General features: G+C 31.6%; 1 protein-coding gene across 3 annotated transcripts in view; it reads left to right on the top strand.

Annotated features, from left to right (window-relative positions):
- The window catches only part of LOC117171274 (histone-lysine N-methyltransferase 2C-like), a 166,826-nt gene that overhangs the window by 108,464 nt on the left and 37,260 nt on the right, over positions 1–21,102 (top strand). For 2 of the 3 annotated variants that reach the window (XM_033358411.1, XM_033358413.1), the window contains 4 exons: positions 5,041–5,365; positions 5,457–5,644; positions 9,777–14,402; positions 18,146–19,562. In XM_033358411.1, coding sequence (XP_033214302.1) covers positions 5,041–5,365; positions 5,457–5,644; positions 9,777–14,402; positions 18,146–19,562 — 6,556 coding nt within the window. Of the gene's footprint in view, positions 1–5,028; positions 5,366–5,456; positions 5,645–9,776; positions 14,403–18,145; positions 19,563–21,102 lie in introns of all 3 variants that reach the window. The other variant, XM_033358412.1, reaches the window with a different exon arrangement.

The raw sequence follows: 21,102 nt of genomic DNA, 5'->3' as shown, positions 1-21,102 counted from the left end.
TATCTAGTCGGGAGTGATGCTGACTGAAAACAGATGATTTGGAGCGATTCGCGCGCCATCTGTTGGTCATTCTAAGGACTTATTGAACTACCCTCGTATTTTCAAAAACTTAAAAAAAATCCAAAGGATTATAAAAGAATTTAAGGATTTTAAATATCTTAGGGTATTTTAAATATATTTCCATAATTTAAAGTTATTCCAGAGAATTTAAAAGATTTTAAAGTACTTTTATAAATTCCAAGTAATTTTCAAGGGGTATGAAAATTGTCAAGGGTTTTCAAAAGATATGAAATGATTTGAAACATTTTGGAGTATATTTAAATATTTCACTGCAATCGATTAAAATAATTTGAAGGGTTTTCCAAGGATTCAAATGATTTTAAGGATTTAAAAACATTTTCATGCAGTTGTAAAGAATTTCCTGGAATTTGGGAAGATATGGAACGATTTTACATGACGCATCTAAAATATTGTAATGGAAAATCCATTACAATAGTATTTACATTACATTACATAGTATTTCATGATGTTTTATAATTTTTTAAAGGATTTGAAAAAATGTATTCACAAAATGTAAGGGATTTCGTAGGGTTTAAAGATTTAAATGAATTAGAAAAATTGAACTAATTTCTAGTTCACTCTAACTTCTTATTGCTTCATCCTGAATTATTTTTAATGTGTTTGAATTCTTTGGAATTTTACTCAATTCTACTCAATTTAGTCGATAAAAAAAAATTATTTTATCATCCTGAATTCAATTAATTTTTTCATATTTTTCAATTGTTTTCGATTCGCATGAATTTTTTTTACATGCACCATGATTTTTTCTGAATTTCATCGAATTTTTATTTCTTTTTATTTCTTGATTGTTTTTTTAAGTCTTATGAATTTATCATGAATTTGTTAAAATTCACCATAAATGATATCGAATTCTTTTGAATGCTTTGAAATATAAATTTTACTTTTTTAAAGTAAGTTAGGATGTGGAGACTTTGAGAGTAATACATTGCAAGTTTAAATTTGTTTTATTCCAGTTATACAAGATTCGATACCAAAAATGTTACAAGATTAGAAGTTTGGTCTTTAAATATTGATGGCCAGGGAAAATGAAGAATCATGAAATTTTGCAAATGAAGTTCTGCAGCCTCCCTGAGATGGAATGTCGCCATTTTCCTGCACTTTTTGCAAAAAATATCGTGTGTGACACGTTCGAGAAGCTATACAACTTCTCGCACTTGTTACACAATATACTATTCTGGCTTTAAATCTTCCGATTCTTTTCATCATCACTAATGAAAGACCTTTTTATTGATAATGATACATTTATCAACTTTTTTATCGGTCAAAAGATATTGAGCAGTAGACATCTAAATCATTAATTGTACTCACAATATTTATAAATAATTACCGCCTTATAAAATAATAACCAATTTATACGTCTGTCTATTTTTTCAGACATTCCCATTTTTGGTGAGCAACAGTGTTTTCATTAAAAAAAATATATTGTTTTGAAGATGAAAAAACCTTTGATACTTTAGATTGTTGAGTGTGTTTTTCTTTTGATGTTTAGTTATAAACTTAAATGGCTTGACTAAATATTTAATTATCGACCCACTTTTAACGAAAACTGGCAACGACGATTACATTTGCAGAAAATCAAGAGTAGTAAATTATAGAACAGAACTTTCTAAAGACAAATCCAGAATTTTATTTTCAAAGGTTCATATCAATTGGCCATGACCGAGGGGTTAGCCAGTGACGAATTTAGGTATACATATGCTTCTGAAGTCTTTTTAATTATTTCAAAGTCTTCTGAATCATTTTAATTCTTCAAAGTCTTTTGAATTGTGGTGTACATCATAATTCAGGGCGTCTCCGTCTACCTGGAAAGCCTCGAAAACCTATGATTTTTCAGGAAACTTTCATATTTCAGGAAAAATCTGAAAATATCAGGGATTTCTTCTTAAATCAGGGAATTTTTTCGAAAGCGTGCATATTTTTTTCTTAATTAAAATCTAAACTTGAAAGCAATGATTCTTTATTTGTAAAAGTAGCTTTATATTACTGTATTTAACAATTTTGTTAATTGATCGTTTTCAGTTGAAAATTCAACTTTCCGGTTGAAAATTCATGTATTTTGTTGAAAATTTGTTCTCTAATGGTATAAAATATTAATCTTCTTGTTTAAGTTATCATCTTTTTGCTTGAAAATTCAACCGTTTGTTTGTGTAGTTTTAATTACTACATTCTTCGTTGGGAATTCATATTTTTTGGAATACAAATTTCATTCCTTGGTTGAAAGGTAAATTTTTTTATTAAAAATAAATTTTACCGCTGGGATTAATCACTTGAATTGAAAATTCATCTTTCTGGTTCAAAGTTCGTTTTTTCTTTGCCTGATAATTAATTTGTATTACTGAAAATTTAACTATTCCTGTTAAAACTTTAACTATTGAATAAAAAAAAATTCAACTGAAAATCTAACTATTTAAATTGAATATTTAATTTCATCATATCATATCAAATTCATATCAATTTTTAAACAAAAATTTTAACTATTTAATTTTTGATTGAAAAATTATCTATTTTAGTAGAAATTGCGTGCTTTTTATAGAAATTAATCTTCTTGCTTGAAAATTCATCTTTTTAATTAAAAACTCATTAATTCCAGATAAAGATTAATCATCTCAGTTTTAATGTCATTTTTTTAATTTAAAATTTAACTATTTCAGTTAAAAATTCATCCTTTTAGTTGAGACTTCATCACTTTATTTGAAATTACAACTATTTTTTTTAATTTATTGGTTCAATAATTAAAACTGTAAGTTTGGTTAAAAAGTATATTTTTTAGTTGAAAATTCGTCTTTTTGGTAGAAAATAATCATCTTTGTAAAAAATTAATAATTCTGGATTAATTTTCAACTATTCCAGTTGAAGATTTATCATTTCAACTGTTTAAATTAATGATGAACTATTTCACTCGAAGATTTATCATTTTATTTAAAAATTCACTAGTTCGGTTAAAATTTTATCTTTTTAGTGGAAATTAAACTTTTTGATTGAAAATTGATATTTTGTAGTTGAAAATCTAACTATTTTTTTGGAAATTCATATAATTGGTTAAAAAATCGTTTTTTTTTAAAGAAAATTAATCTTCTGGTTTGAAAATTAATATTGGTGTTTAAAAATTAATTTTTTTTATTTAAAATTTAAGTATTCATTTTAGCTGAAAATGAATTTTTTTTCAAGATAAACTCTTCTCCAAAATTCATTTTTTGTTTTAAAATTAATATTTTCCCGTTGAATATTTATTATTTTAGTTACAAATTCATCATTAAAAAAAATTGTTTTTATTCGTGGAAAATTATTTTTTTAACTGATAATTGAACTATATAGTACTGTAAAAAATGATACCTGGAAAAATCTGTAATATCTGGGAAAAAAAACCCTTGGAATTGTCAGGGAATTTTTTTCCAGGATTTGACTAGACACCCTGCAATTTGTAGGGAAAACGCTGTTTCTACACAATTTTATTCTACACAAAATATATTGTACACAAGTATACTGATCAATTTTTTTCTACACAAAACTTTGTCTACACAAAAACTACACAAAATGTTTTCAACATAGAATTTCATATTGTAAAATACTTTTTTTTTCCTATACAAAATTTTTTCTACGCAAAAGATTTCCTAAACATAATTTTATATTGTTTAATATTATTATTTTTTTCCAACACAAAATATGTATATTCTATACAGAATTAAATAGTAATATTTTATTATCAAGATAGTCTCTAAACACTGTACAAAAAATATTATGTGTAATATTTTTACTGCACAAAATATATTCTATATAACATTCTTTAATAATGTGTAATAAAAAAGTCCTAACTAATTCTACTATTAGAGTTTTTACGTATCTCGCCTCTTTTGGAAAAACATTAAAATTTTTGGTTTTAGACAATCTAATTGCGATAATATTTTTTACCGTTTTTTATTTTATAGCGCCTGTATCGCCAATACTTAATATCACTGTAACTATATTGTTTAATGCGAAATTTTAGAATATATGAATTTTTTTCTCAAGAAAACTTTTGCGATTATAACTATGTAAGAGCCATATAAAATTTATTTTTAAGATTGATCTTGTACACTCTAAATAACTTAAAGTACGTATATCTTAGTGAAACACCAGAAACAAATTTCGAAATAAACAGAAAGCTCAAAAATAAAAAATTAATTTTATAAAATCCTCATGAAATCATTAGAAAAATAAGTTTAAAGAAACTAATAAATGATTTTTTGGAAAAAGTAAATTTTGTATTTTTAAAACGATTTTTTTCAACAGTTGGTTTTAAAATGAACGACACTTCTATGCATCTGAAAGAGTAAACATTCAACTAATTTAATAAATGCTAAGGTAATAACTGATAAATCAGTTTTTTCAATTAATTTATTGAAATATTAGAATAAAATGTTATTACTATTTAATTTTGTGTAAAAAATATTTTGTATAGGAAAAATAATAGTATTAAACAATATAAAATTATATGTAGGAAATCTTCTATGTAGAAAAAATTTTATGTAGGAAAAATTTGGTGTAAAAATTTTTGATTATGAAAAATATAACAGTATTAAATTCTGTGTAGGAAATATTTTGTGTAGAAAAAGTTTTATGTAAGAAAAATATAACAGTATTAAATTATGTGTAGGAAATATTTTATGTATAGAAAAAGTTTTGTGTAGGAAAAATATGATCAGTAAACTTGCGTACAATATATTTTATGTAGAATAAAATTGTTTAGGAACGTGTGTAACCCTAATTTCTAATGGTAAACCCCTCGACCATACCTATAAAAATGAAAATTATCATAGCTCGTTTGGATATCTCGTGATGAAATGAAGCTTCAGCATGCCTTTTGTTTTCCATTATCTTCCCAGTGCAAGCCTTTCAGTGATTTGTTTGTCAAAACTGCACATTGATAATAAGTAGAATGTATTCGGGACTGATACTAACTGTCAGCAGTCGTGTTCACAGGAGCAACCGTTATTGCTGGAGGAACTCTTGGAACAAGAGAAGCGTGAACAGGAAAAGCAGCACCAGCAGCAGCAAGCCGATACGACGACACCTAGTGGTGCTCTTTTGAGCGACAGTGAATTTGAGAGGCTCAGGGCAGAGGCGTTGGCATCACCTCCTCAAGGAATTCCAACTGTCGCTGGTGGCGTTCCTTCCATAAGGCCAGGTTGCGCTCCACGACCTCCATCAGCCCCAGGTACAAACTGGTCTCCAGCAACACCTGATCCTAGCAAATTATCTGTCCAAGCCGCTAGACAACCGATCTCCACGCAAACACCACCCGAACGTTAGTGCTTTACCTCAAAACTTGAGTTTCCTCTATTCAGGCGGATGCTTAATGTCTACCCTTTTTGTTTTTTTTTTCTTTCCTTTTTCAGCGCGCATTGTGACTTTTAGTATTCCTCAACTTCCGGCTCCTCCCGCACCGCCCGAGAACATTGTCACTGAACAGGATCGACAGATTCAGTTGCAGTACGAACAGTGGCTAAATCATCAGAATCAAATATTAGCGCAACAGCTCAAATATTACGAGACGGAAGTGCAGAAGCTTCGCAAGCTCAAAAAGGTATTATTTTTTGGAAAGTGATGTTATTATTAGACAGTGTCTATCCTAACTGGAATATCTGGAAAACCTGGAATTGTCAAGGAGTTTTTTTTATATCGGGAAAAACCTGGAAATGGCGGAGACTTTTTTTAAAAGTCTGGGAACTTTTCAAGAGCGTCATATTTTTTTATTTTTTTCTATTACATTATTTGTATTTGATAATGCAAATATTTCGTTGAGAATTCTTGTATTTTGTTGAAAAATCATCTTTGTGGTATAAAATTCATATTTTTTGTAAAAAAATAAAACTACTTGGTTCAAAATTGAAATATTTACTTAAAAAAACATCTTTTTGTTTAAAATTAATCGATTCCAGATAAAAATGAATCATTTTAGTTGGAAATTAATTCGTTTGATTGAAAATTTAACTATTTGGTCGAAGATTTTTTTTTATTCAGGGAACTTTTCAAGAGCGTGCTTAATTTTTTATTATTTGCAATATAAAATTTTATAAAAATGGTTCTTGTTAAAAAATCGTTCTCTTATATTTGAACTAAAAATTTAACACTTCTATTTGTAGGTGAAAATTAACCTTTTTAGTTTAAAATTGTAGTATCTGGTTACAAATTTATATAATTTGTTGAAAATTAATTCGTTTTGGTAGAAAATTAATTTTCTGTTTGGAAATTCATCTTTTTGCTTGATAATTAAATAGTTTTTTGCACTTTTTTCTCTCTTTCTTGATTGAAAAATCTTTCTTAGTTGAAAATTCAATTCATGTTGAAAAGTTTTGTGTTTTTTCTCTTTGACTGAAAATTCAATTATTCTAGTCAAAAATTTATTATTTTAATTGAAAATTCATATTTTTGGTTAAAAAATTTTTAATTTGTTTGAAAATGCAAATACATACTTTTTTTGTAATACGTTTTTGTTTTGTTTTTAAAATAATTCATCTCCTTTGTTTAAAAATAAATTTTTTTCATTAAAAATTTTACTCCCATTTTTAGTTGAAAATTCGTCTTTTTTGGTAGAAATTAATCTTCTTGGTTGAGAATTCATATTTTTGGTTAAAAATTTAACTATTTCAGTTGAATATTCATAATTTTAGTTGAAAAATTATTAATGGCGTTAAAAATTTAAATATTTTGTCAAAAAATCATCTTTTTTATTTGAAAATTCATCTTCTGCTTTTAAAACTTCCTGTTTGAAAATCTATCTTTTTAGTTGATAAATCTTCTCTTTGGGTCAAAATTTCTTTATTTTTTGTTTTTTAAATATTAATTGTTTAACCGAAAATTTAAATATTCCATTTTTAGTTGAAAACTTATATTTTCTGGTAAAAAATTCAACTTTTTGTTGAAAATTGATCCTTTTTAGATTAAAATTGAAGATCAAAGATAAGAATTCATGTTTTTGTGGAAAATTGGTCTTCTTGGGTATTAAATTAATTTTCTTGTTCGAAAATTCATCTTTTTAGTTAAAAATTCATCTACTTCAGTTAAATATTCATCATTTTTGTTGAAAATTCTTCACTTTGGTTAAAAATTTCTTTGTTTTTTTTTGTGGAAAATGAATTTTTTAACTGAAATTTAAACTATTCCATTTTTGGTTGAAAACTTCAATATTCTAGTACAAGATTCAACTACTTCGTTGAGAATCGATCTTTTTCAGATGAAAATTGAACTATTTGTTTGACAATGCATGTTTGGTTGAAATTTTTGTTTATAGAAAATTAATTTTTTTGATTGAAAATTCAACCATTTGGCTAAAGATTGATCTACCTTGTTGAACATGCAACATTCTTAATTAATAATTTAAGATTTTTGATTGCTAAATTAAGTTTTTTAAATTATTTTAACACATTTTAATTGAATACAGAGAAGCTGAAATAAACACATTATTTATAATAAATTCGTGAAAATCTATCCATATTCCGAGTCGATTGTTTAAAAAAATATTTTAATGGCTCTGTACTTTAAAAAAATATACATGGAAAAAGCTTGAGATACCTGAAAAAAGTTGAAATTGTCCGGAAATTTGTTTCCAAGATTTGAGTAGAACTGTGTATTAACATAAACAATTTGTCTACTCCATCTGGAAAACTTGGCTCAAAATTGAAATATTTTCTACAAAAAATGTATCTTTTTGTTTAAGATTCATCGATTCCAGATAAAAATTAATCATTTTAGTTAAAAATTCATTCGTTTGGTTGAAAATTTAATTATTTAGTTAATATTTGGTATTTTTGTTGTTAAAAATTCAACATTTTTGTGAAAAATGCATATATTTGTTTGAAAAATCGTTATTCTTGCTAAAAAATTAATCCATTTTTTGCTTAAAATTCAAGTTTTGCAATTAAATATTGATAATTTGAGTAATTATTTCATCTTTTTGGTTGAAAACAAAACTACTTGGTTAAAATTAAAATTAAATTTGTTACAAAAATAAATCTGGTTTATTTTCGGTGGAAAAATCATTTTTAAACTGAAAATTGAATTATTCCATTTTTGGTTGATAACTGATTTTTTTTTATTTCCAAATTCAGTTATTTGTTCGTTTGATATTATTCAGTTTATAGTGCAGAATTAAATAATATTTCACTTTAAAAATTTTCCATTTTATATTTTTAATCGTTCATTTTAATTTAAAAAAAAAATTAAAAATTCAGTTTTAAAATCTAAAAAAAAATTAAAATTTAGAAGCGTGTAAAATCCAAGATTTTTGATAAAAAAAATATTTTTAGTTGATCAAATGGGAATATGAATTAATAAGTGATTCATAAAATTGAACTGTATCTTATAATTTAAAAAGTAAATAATAATTTATTCTAGAAGACGATCCGAAATCTGTTCACGATTTTAGAATTTCCAGATTTTAACGTTACAAAATGAACTGTTTAAATTTAAAAGTCTTATTAAACAAATGTAAACGCATATTTAGGAATATCAGATTTTTCATTTAAAATCAGTAATTATAAATTACATATTTTAAACTAAAAAAATAAAATAAACGTTGAACGTTACAATTTTGATAGTTCTATTTAAAAAAATTTTATTTCTAAGTCAAATTATTGAATTTCCATGTATAAATAATAATTTAACAACTATTTTTCTTAGAAAAAATCGACTAAGTTCAGGAAATAGTCAAAAATTCAAAATTAATTAAAAATTTGAAATGTTTTCAAATAATTTAAACGAAGTTTCTACGTGTACCGACAAAATCCGGCTATCCGTACAAAAATTTTGGTGCAAATGGTCCACGGCCTAATTTAAAAACTAAATTTAGATTTTGGCAGATGTAGAACAAAGAATTTAGAAACTATTTGGAATTTCGAAAAGTTAAAGAAGAATAAAAAACATGTTTTAAAAAAATTGAAAATGATATTTTTATTTCGAAAAACTTACTTGAAGAGAAGATTTAAAAAGATTTCGAAAAGATTTACAAAATTATTATAAGTGAATTTGGATAACGTTAATGAAATTTTTCAATTTGGCAGGTTTTTTAAAAAATTAGTAGGGAAAATTGTATGAAAAGTTCGAATTATTTTAAAACATGTTTAGAAGTTATAAAGAAAATGTTAAAATAATTACGAATTTGAACAAATGTTAAACAACATGTAAATATTTCAAGATTTTTAAATAGAATTTGAAGGATTTTTAAACTATTTTAAATAATAATAACTTTTAATTTAAGAAGTGTACAATTTATTAAAAAAATGTAATCCTTTTTTTAAATTTTCTAGCTTAAATTGATATAATTTCGAAATTTTTTTAATGCATTGAATGATTCTTCAGTTTAAATAATTAAAAATGATAACGTGAATTGATATTTTTGGAAGCAAATCTGAATCTTTGAACTCTATCATTTATAAAAATTTATATTTTCAATTTTCCAGTTTACCTGCATGTAATTTAAAATTGTTCAGCTGAAAAGTGTTGGTGGCTTCCATTTTACACGTGTAAATTATTGAGCATTTGAATATAACATTTTTTTAAACTTCAGTTTTAAAAGTTCAAAATTCAAGAGTTTCCACTTTTTTGTCATAATATCGATTTTTTAAATTTCAATGACCATGCAAAATATTTGTGAACCGGGATCCTGTATTAACATAAATGATCTCATTATCTAACTAATAACCAAAACGTTATTTCAGTCGCTGAATAGCAAACAACGTGTGCTACGCAAATCGTGCAACGAATTATCCGAGAGTGATAATGCCGAGTTGCAGCGAGTCACGACCGAGCAAGGAATACTTCAGAAACACCTGGACGCAAGTCGAAAACAGACCCGTCAGCATGGAATGTTGGTGCAGGAGTATAATAGCAAGCAACAGCAGAAGCTACAACCCCAAAACACCGAATCCTGTTCACCTATGATGTCTCCCTCACAACATTCTTCTCCGCTGAGCAGTCCCGCGGCGCTTGTTTCGCACAGTCCAGGTCCAGGAAGTGCTTCCTCCAACATGATTCAACACTCACCCGCAAATTCACTAGTGCAACATAGTCCCAATCCTCCCATGTTGCAGCACAGTCCCGGCAATTCACAGTCTGCCAATCCGGGAACAATGTCGCCCCACAACATGCAACCATCCCCAAGAATTGGCACTCCACTCTCCCAGGGCGATGAGAATCCTTTCAGTCCGGGTCCGATGCCATCGCCCGGAATTTGTGTGCCCGCGGCTACAAGAATGACATCTCCTCAGCATCGAGCTGTCATAACCGGGAGACTCACCACCAGTCCAGGATCTTTTACCACCGACGCACGATCACCCCAGCAAATCATGGGCGATCAGAACATTCGAATGCACGGTATCACACAACGTTTTGTCCGTCCACCCGCCATGGGTGAAGTAACTCAACGACCGAGAATGCAACTACAAGCTGGGATAGTCTATGGACAACGATCCCCGCTCGGAAGTCCACAGCCCCAGCCACAACCGATTTTGACGCAACAGCAGCATCAGCAAATGCTCCAGAGGCAACAGATCATTCAACAGCAGCACGAGGTCATATCGCAAGATAATCAAAACGTCCTCGCTCAGAAGACCATGCAAATGATGCAGCAGAGACAGCAGCTTCTTCAGCAACAGGAGAGGCTTGTTCAACAGCAGAGGCAACAATTTCTGCAGTTGCAGCACCAGCAGCAGCAACAGCAGCACATGATACAAAAATCGCCCACCTCGCCCATGGTACCCCAACCAGTCAACTCTCCCAGTCCCCAATTACATCAACAGATGCAGGGCTACGGACAGCCGCCAAGTTCTCCACTTGCTCGCAGTCCTGCCGTTCAACAAGCCATGGGTTCTCCCATGCTTCAGCAACAACTGAGCCAATCATCACAGCCCCCGAGTCCGATGGGCTCGAGGGTTCACAGTCATCCACCCACCTCGCCGATGCTTCAACATCAGCTGAACAATACCCATCATCCGCCGCCTTGTCAGACGCCCAACTCGCCAATGCCTCGCAGTCCAATGGTGGGTGGATCACCAATGCAGATGCAGAGACGACAATCAACTGGAAATAGTCCAGGGATGCCGGACAGACCTCAGAGTGTCGAGAATCCCGGAACTCCAAGGACACCGCACACGCCTCTTGGAAATTATGGCTCTCAGAATTCCCTGAATCATGAGCAAAATCAAATGCAACAACAAATGCAGCAGCAACAACAACAACAGCAACAACAACAGCAGCAACAACAACAGCAGCAGCAGCAAGATCAAAATATGGAGCATTCAAGAGGTGGAGGTAATCCCCACAATCCAATCAATGCTCTGCCCCTGCCGACGTGTTTCGGAAAATTTGGGTATTTCAAGTTGGGTCTCAGAGGTGGATCGCCCATGTGGTCAACCAAAGCCGAGACGAGCAAAGGAAAAACTTCGGAGCCAACTTTGAGCGAGGAAAAGTCCAATCCCCAAGGCAATTTGGGTGCTATTTTACCCAGGAAGCCTTCTCTCAAAAACTCGTTAGTCTGTGCAGATTATAACGATTTTGATGATGATTCTCATACACCTCCACAAACATCTCCGCTCACACTTGAACCAAAGGCTACGACATCTTCGCTGGCTGATGGTTCACTCAGCAGTCCGCATGATAAATTGGAACCAATTCCGGACACGACTGATTATGATGATGACAAGAATGTTGTGAATTCCGAGGTGACACTGAGTTCGGCTGCACAAGGTGACAATGACGATATCAATGACATAAATGATATGGAGCAGTTTAGTGGTGCGAGTCTGGACGTTTTGTGTCCTCTCGCGGACAATCTAGCTGATAATCTTGCTGACAATCAAAATGAGTACGGTTTGAATGATCTTTTCGAGCAAGACATGGTCTTGATTGACAGCAATGATTCTCTCAGCAATGCGCTTATCAACGACAGCGCTCAGAATCATAATCTCCAAATGCAGATCCTGGGACTCGAGTCTTCGGAAAGTCAGGTGGAAGAGCACAATTTGTGCGATGAAGATCTCCATTCGCAGGTGAGAAGTAAAAAGGATTTGAATTTATCTCTGATGTCGATAGAGGGCAAACGTCTTGCTCCTAGTGATACTCCTGAATCTTCGGATCATGAGGAACACACGGTCGCTTCTTTGATTCAACGCCAAGTGTCCGAACCTAAATCGGAGGTGAAATCGCCGGAGAAATTGGTGATTGAGAAGAAGGAGGAGGAGAAGCCGAAGGAGTCGAAACCAGAGAAGGCGAAAGAGTTCAAAGTGCTGGAATCGATTCTCGAGAAACCAAAGTTGAATCAGGAGCCAGAACAGGTGCGTTCTCAAGCTCCGATTGTCACCCGAGCCAATCCTTTTGCGCCTCTTCCCAAGTTTGTCGCCTCAGTGACAAACACGAGTTTCGAAAAGCCAACTCCCAAGCCAGTGCCGGAAATTCGTGCCGGATTATCAATGGGCACTATAGTCGCTGATGCAAAAATTGCCGCGCGACTCACTCAGGCAACTCTGAAGGGGACTTATGTCAAAGATTTTAAAGCTGAGGCCCCGAAAGAGGCGATGAAGACGGGAATAGAGAAGACAATCGAGGATATATCGCGAGTTATCAGGCCGGACAATCCTAAAATTTCTAATATTCAGGTTAATCTTCAAACCTCTTCCAACTTTTCCGGCCCGAAAATGTCATTACTCGAAGCAACCAAGAGGGACACGGCTCTGAAAGCTCTGATGGATCCGAAAGCTGGAACTTCTCAAGTTTTAAAGGAGAAGAAAGAGCTGGAAAGACAGAAAGAACGACACTGCGAGGAGATGCGTGAAGGAGATAAATCAGCAAAACTGGATTCCAAATTTGAACGACACACGAACAACGAGGAGAAAAAAGATCCGCATAATACCACCGATGAACTCGAATTAGAACTCGCTGCTCTTCACCATCCCGCCGAGCATATTACGAATGGTGAAAGGAATTCGAAAAAGGATGAATCGAATCATCCCCTGGAAAGTGCTTTTCAAGGTAGACGAGTTTCTCCATCTGCCGAGGATAATGAATCGCTTGTCCACATTTTAGAGAACGATTCTGAGCCCATGGACAATGCAAATCGGGATGATAATTCGGAGATGAAAGAGAAGGAAAAATCGAAGGATGAATCGATGGACACTAGTTCTCTGGCTAGAGAACAACGCCAGGAAATACCTCACTTTCAGCGGAAGAACTCGGTGCAAAAAGTCTTTATGGACGACACTCCTGACGAGATACTCGACCTATTAGACGGTATAATATCTGTGAAGCCAGAAATGGCGAATGCAGACATTCTACAGAAGGATAAGAGTCAGAAGTCGAATATGCATTATCAAGTTCCAACTCCATCGGGAACTCTACCCGCCAATATTCTTCAGGACTCGTCTGTCGACCTGGAACAGGGTAACTCAAACAGTGAGCGTCAAGTCGTGAATGAGAGGAATTCTCCCCAGATATCAAGGGAGAGTCCCTCGCCCTCAATGGGCACAATGCAACCTCAGAGGCGCGACTCTTCTAATTCAATGGGCGGAACTGTTGCACAACTGCAGCGTACAACAACGTCCGTTTCCCATCACTCGCCGCTCTCGAAACCCTCGGATTTGGCACAAAACATCAAGAATGGTTCGCAACAACTCAGGAATTTGCTCTCCTCCTATCAAGCCAATCATTCTCAAAGTCACTCGACAACGTCCCCGGCAAGTATTATGCCGATGGTGTCGTCCTCGACGACTGGACCAGCAAAACCGGGCAACACAGCAACGACGAGCAGTATTTCGGGTCCTCTGACCTCGTTGAATGTTCATGGCGGACCGGGAATTCGACTGCACTCTACGAGTCCCTTTGTCAGTAGCAGTAGTGCGGTGCATGGAAAGCCCGAGAATGGCAATTCGAATTCGACGAGTTCGGCTCAGCAGATGAAGGAACCTAGTGCGAGTGTTGCGATGGTCTCGAATCTGGCAAAGTCGTTGCCTTCGGAGAATTTTCTGCGGGTCACGATGAGTGGCGCAGGAGGGCAGAGTCAGTCGAGCAGTATTTCTCTTCATGCAGCTTCGAGTGCTGCGGCACCGAGGCCAACCGGAATTTCGATCACGTCGAATGCCATGCTGAATGCGATGCTGGCTGGCACTAATTCGGCGAAACCGACAATGGCTGGTAGAACGAGTACACATTTGACGCATACGAGCAATTTGCTGAGTTCTGTGATGCCACCGGCTTCGATGCAGAGAACCCAGAATGTTCAGGCGATTCTACAAGTGAGCTCAAGTTGCTCGCCGATGCCCTCGAGGATGTTGGTGAATGTCGCTCCTTCAACGGTGAGTTTAAAGTTTTTTTTTTTTTTTTTTTAGAATTAATTGAGGAGGGTTTTATACTCTTTTTTTTCTTTTCTTTTTCCTAATTCTTTTTTTTTTAAGTTTCAGTTTATATCCCTCTTTTTTCTCGTTCTTTCGCTTAAATTTGAATGTAAATATTATATGATAATAAGAAAATTCAACTATTTTAGCTGAAATATCATTTTTTTCAATTGGAAACTTTAAAATTTATATCTTTTGGTTTATAATTGTACTATTTGAGTTAAAAGTTCATTAATTTGTTGAAAATTTAACTGTTTTGTTGAAAGTTTGGTCCTTTTTCACTGAAAATTCATCTTTTTATTGCAAATTTGGTAGTTTTGTTCCAAATTCCATCTTTATATGTTAAGAATTAAACTTTTTTGTGAAAAAGTCATCTTTCTTTTGTCATAATTCAAAAGTTTTGTTAAACATTCGTCTTTTTAGATAAAAAATTTGTCCTTTATATTGAAAATATATCTTTTAGTATAAAAATAAGTTTTTTATTTTGAAAATTGATTATTTTTATTTAAAAAGCTTACAATTATATTTTTTGTTCAGTATTCCTCTCCTTTTGGTTGAAAATTCTACTATTTGGTTGAAAATTGATTTTTTTGTTGTTGAAATTTCAACCGTTTTATTGACAGGGAATCTTTTTTGGTCGAAAATTCAACTGTTTTGTTGAAAGTTTGTTCTTTTGGACTGAAAATTTATCCTTTTTTTTTAATGGAAAATTCGGACATTCCGTTGCAAATTCAATCTTTGCATGTTAAAAATTCCACTTTTTTGTTAAAAAGTCATCTTTCTTTTGTCATAATTCAAAAGTTTATGTTAAATATTCGGCTTTTTAGATAGAAAATTCGTCCTTTTAGATTGAAAATATATCTTTTAGTAAAAAAATCATTTTTCAAGGTTGAAAATTTTTTCTTTTTTATTTCAAAAGTTTATTCTTTTTTTTCAAAATTAATCTCTTTTGGTTCAAAACTTTATTTGGTTCAAAAGTTGATTATTTTGTTAAAAATTCAACTGCTTTGTTGATAATTTGTCCTTTTTGACTGAAAATACATATTTTTTTAATTGAAAATTCGGACATTTCGTTCCAAATTTAACTTTGTATATTAAAAATTGAACTTTTTTGTCAAAAAGTCATCTTTCTTTTATCATAATTCAAAGGTTTTGTCAATCATTCATCTTTTTAGATAGAAAATTTGTCCTTTATATTGAAAATATATCTTTTAGTAGAAAAATCATTTTTCTATGTTGAAAATTTATTATTTTTATTTAAAAAGTTTACTATTATATTCTTTGTTTTAAAAATTCCTCTTTTTTAGTTGAAAATTCTACTACTTGGTTTAAAATTTAATTTTTGTTTTTTCAAATTCAACCATTTTATTGACAAGGAATCTTTTTTGATTAAAAATTCAACTGTTTTGTTGATAATTTGTCCTTTTGGGCTAAAAATTCATCTTTTTTATTGAAAATTCGGTCATTTCATTGCAAATTTATACTTATAGGTTAAAAACTGATATGTTTTGTTAAAAAGTCTTTTTTTGTTGTTGTCAAAAATTAACAGTTTAGTTAAAAATTTGTCTTTATCGACAGAAAATTCGTTTTTTCTGTTTGAAAATCGTTTAGTATAAAAGTCATATTTTTATGTTGAAAATTGATTCTCTTCAATCGAAAAGTTTAGTATTCTATTTTTGCTTCAGAATTCATTTTTTTGTTGAAAATTCGACTGTGTGGATGAATAATTTAATTATTTTATTAAAAAGTCATCGTTTTATCGAAATTTTTCTTGAAAATGTAGTTATTTGGTCAAAAAGTCGTATTTTTTGGTCCAAAATTTAACTTTTTGATTAAGTATTCTTATTTTTGGATTAAAACTTTGTTCTTTTTTATTGATGGTCGGTCATTGTTTTGGTAGAAACTTTTTTTTCTGGGTTGAAATTTAATTCTCTTTTTGTTGAAAATTAATTCTTCTTAATAATAATAAGATAAAAATGTTTGAATTTTGATCTCTTATGACCTGTGTAAAATTCACAAATTCATCGAAAAATAATAGTACAATTTGAAAAGTACAAAAATTCGTAATCTACATAATAAGCCCAATCATTAAACATCTTGTAAAATTTCACGATTTTCAGATTATCGTTTAGACTAAAATCTCATTTTTATATACATTTTATAAAAATCAGATTTTGTCCTAGAAAAACTGAAAAAATTCAAGTCTTACAAGATTTTTGGAAATCGAGTGCATTATGTTTATTCCAAAAAACAAAAAAACGATTAGCGATTCATGGAAAAGTCTGAGAATCTCGAATTTTTTAAACTTCATTTAATTGCTAAAATTAAAAAAAAATTCAAATGTAAATTCTGAGTGCGATTTTGGATCTTTTGTAAAGCTTTTTAAAAAGAAATTTTAGTTTTTTTTTGCTTATAAAATTCTGATCTTAGTCTAAAAAACCGAAAACATTGAAATCTTGCATAATTCTTTTAAACTGAGGATATTATGTAGATTACAAAAAATTAAATTTGGAGATTTTAAAAAAAGTGAGAATCACGAGTTTTTAAATCTAATATTTGTCCCGTTATAAGGGGCCCAAAATTCAAAATTTCAATTCTAGGCCGTTTATGATTCTATTTTTATTTGTTGTTGTTGACCTTAATAAATACAGCGCACCAAATAACTAATTGGAAACTCATTGTTCAATATTGCATTAATTAACAATATCTATAATTATCAAAGTGAAGATATTTTTATTTCAAATAATTGAAAATACTTGATAAAAAATTTCAAAAAGTTAATCTAAGAATTTTGATTCACACGTCGCGTCGCTGGTGTCGTTTAATTTACGCATGTGCTTCAGATATTTTTTCTCTATTTAACCAACCAGACATATCAGACGTTTCTCTACAAACCTTATTTTTCTCTGTCAAAATAAATACTTGCATCAAAATTAATATTCAAATAATGTGATGGTACAAAACGGTGATAATTATGTGAGTAAAACAAGTGTAATATTTCGAAGTTAATTATTCAAAACTCTCGCCTAGTAAAACTGCCAGTTATAATAATATTAATAGAGAATCTTTGGAATAATTAATTTGGACTATCTGAATCGCCTCGAATTAAGTGATAAGCGATTTCAATTTTCTAACAATGACAATGCAATATACCGATTCAAAGTCCGATACCTGTTCTTGAAATCAGATTATCAAAATAAAAATACTGAATTAGGTAAAACCACTTATTTTGTCACATTCGTCTGTAAACACAGCCAATGCAAGCTGTACATACTTGTTTTTCTCAAAATGTATATGTAAACAATGCATAGGAAAAAATGCAATGCTGCTACTATAAATAACAGGAATAATGTTTACTCTCAAATAAAGAGCTCGAGCCGCAAGCAGTTTAAGCGTTCAATCGTGCTATTTTCATTCTCCCAGTAAGATCTGAGGGTTTAGGAACTTTCTGTTCAGTACAATGTAACAGAAGGATCAAGCTTTTTGTGATCAAATTAAAAAAAGCCTTCAAATTGTATACAAAATGTACAAACGTAGATAAGAAACCAATATTGACATTCCAATTGATAAGAATCTTTACAGAGATTATTTTAAACTCATTTCTCTCAAGTTTAGAAAAAAAATATTAGGTCAAGTTATAAATTGAAGTTTCTAAATAAAAACTACTGTTCTATTTGCTGATGCCTAATAAATTATTCTTGCAGGTGAGTTCGTCGATGCAGTGTGTTCGGACAATTGTTCCACCAATGGTTACAGCAACCTCAAACTCAGTGAATGTCACCACAAGCATTTTGCAGTCCACCTTATCACAAGCTCCAACTCTACTGCACAATCAGCTAACATCCGGTGAATTGCAATACAAAACCGGGGCTTTACCAATAGACGGGAAAAAATCGGAGCCTGATGCCTTGCCTTCGAACTCGACAATCAAGAAAGACTCTGATGGACATCAATCAAAACTGCTCTCGAATGACAAACCACCTTCTTCGAGGCTAGACTCGGAAATCAACAAACCTGGATCGACCTCCCACCGACTAGAAGAGTCGCAAAACGTTCTTCTGAAGCAACTCTTACAAAACACAGCTTGCGCAACCACAACACTCTCGTCATCCACAAGCCAAGGACCAAGTTTACCCCTGGTTCCATCCTTAGAAGCTCAACTGGCAAGACCTGTGCCTCCAACTCCGTCTTCCTTACTACCTCCACTTTTGAATGAACCTCCAGTGAACAAAACACCTCCAACCAAACAGGTCTTGACGAAAGAAACCTCGTTTGTGTCACACGCAGTGACATCCACCAAAATGCAGAGCACAACACCCAAAGAGGAGCCGCCGAAAGCTCCATTAACTCAGCATCAGCCGCAGCAAACACAAGTGACAACTCCTTCTCTGAATGTCCAGTCGATTTCCCGATCTCTGGAAAGTTTAGCGAAACAGCAGGTCCACAATCAGCATATCAAGAATCTCTCGTCGTCGATGCCGGGCAATCAACAGGGGATCATGACTTCGAGTGCGAATTCAACCATGAAACAGGTCGCAACGCCACCAGCTATCTCGGAGAGTAGTTTAAATTCTCAACAAGAGAGTGTTGTCTCGCAGTCTCAGGTTGTGTCGACGACCGAGTCGGTGAATTTGGCAACTAGTGTTTCGCAGGCACAGCAGCGAGTCTCAACTCCAATGACTGTTTCGAGGCATATGATGCAACCGAAGCCAGTTGTTTCGACAATGGCTTTGAAGGCAGCTTTGGCCAGTTCGGAAGTTTCTAGTCTGGTCCAGAGTCAACAATCTTTGGTACCTCCAACGTCGCAACCAGTAGCGACTGAGGTTCAGCCAGCTGTTGCGCCGAAACCTCAGATTCCGATTCAACAGCAGCAGCAACAATCTCCGATTGTTAGTACAATACAACCGTCAGTGCCTCAGACGACGACTCATACTCAGAGTCGTTTACAAGCTCAGATGCCGCAGAGTACAATTACATCACACACAGTGCCTTTGATGGAAGTGAAGAAAGAAATTCTTGACGAAGTCCTACCTGGTAGTAGCTCTGGCCAATTAAACGATACCAAAGACTTTCTTCCTGCCAAAGAAGAGCTCGTTGATAGTTCTATTGACGATAAAAATGGTAGATTATTATTTTTTTTTCGATTGCCTTTTTTTCAAAATCCTCACAAGTTCCTTGAAGAGGGCATGCTATTGGTCGGGGAATTTTTGGAAGTTAGGGAAGGTTGGGGAATTTAAGAAGTGATTAGGGAATGTAAGGGGAAACCTGATGAGTTGGGGATTTTTTGATAAACTGGAGTTGAAGTTAATTTTATTATTATGTTGAAAATTCAACAGTTTAAAAGAAAAGTTGTTCTTTCTATTGAAAATTCATCTATTTTGGTTGAGGGATCAACTATTTTGTTGGAAATTCGTCTTTTTTGGGATGAATTAAACTTTTTTTGGTTTAAAATTCAAATCTTTCATCCAATTACTTGTTTTTTTTTCTTTTGTTAAAAACATCCTTTTAATTAAACATTTTTTTTTAAATTTTACTATTTTACTGAAAATTAAGTTTTTACTGAAATTTTAACTATTTCATGTTTAGTTGAAAATTCCTTTATTTTGCTGAAAATTCATTTCTCTGGATAAAAATTTATCTATTAGCTTGAAAATTCCTTTAAAAATTCAAATGTGTGGCCGAAAATTTATCTAATTTGTTGAGAATTATTATTTTTGTTGTTGTTGAAAATTATTTTTATTCAATTATTTTACTGAAAATTTAACTATTGCATGTTTAGTTGAAAATACCTGTATGTTGTTGACAATTCGGCTTGTGGTAAAATATTAATCTTCTTTGTGACTAATTGATCTTTATGGTTAAAAAATCATTCTTTTGTTTGAAATATTAACTATTAGGTTGAAAATTCTATTAAAAATTAAAATATGTGGTCAAAAATTCATATAATGTATTAAAAATTAATCTCACTGGTAGAAAATCAAGTTGCTTAGTAAGAATTGAATTTTCCATTTTTGAAAATAGATCTTCTTGGTTAAAATTTTATCTTTTTGGTTAGAAATTTATTTCTTCGATTAAAAATTAGTTTTTCTTTGTTAAAAATAAACTTTTTTCATTGAAAATTGACCTATTATATTTTTAAATTATACAAAACAATGCCAGCTAAAGTAGACTCATTGCGGTTTTTTCTTTCTTAAACCGTTTCAATTTTTATATTTGACATATTTTCGTATTTTTAATTTTTATATTTGAAGTTGAAAATTTATCTGTATTATTTAAAAATGCAACTACTTTGTTGAAAATTTGTTTGTTTCTTAGCTAGTAAAGTAATCTCATTAGTTGAAACTTCATCTTTTTGGTTGAAAATTGAACTAGTTTGTTGAAAACTAATTTTTTTATTGTTGAAAATTAATTTCTTTTACTCTAAAATTTAACTAGACTATTTTCGTTGAAAAATTTAATCTTTTGTATTAAAAACTCAACTATTTGATAAAAAATTCATCGGATTGGTTGAATATTGAACTATTTTATTCAAAATTTATTTGATTTGATTGAAAGTTATTCTTTTTACTGAAAATGTGACTATTCTATTTTTGGTTGAAAATTTGTCTTTTTTTTTATAGAAAATTCATCTTTTGATTTGATAATTAACAATTCTGTTCAT

The sequence above is a fragment of the Belonocnema kinseyi genome, chromosome 4, assembly GCF_010883055.1.
Source record: "Belonocnema kinseyi isolate 2016_QV_RU_SX_M_011 chromosome 4, B_treatae_v1, whole genome shotgun sequence".
Taxonomy (NCBI): Eukaryota; Metazoa; Arthropoda; class Insecta; order Hymenoptera; family Cynipidae; genus Belonocnema; species Belonocnema kinseyi.
The sequence above is the reverse complement of the archived record's forward strand: the minus strand, read 5'-3'. Positions and strand labels throughout refer to the sequence as shown.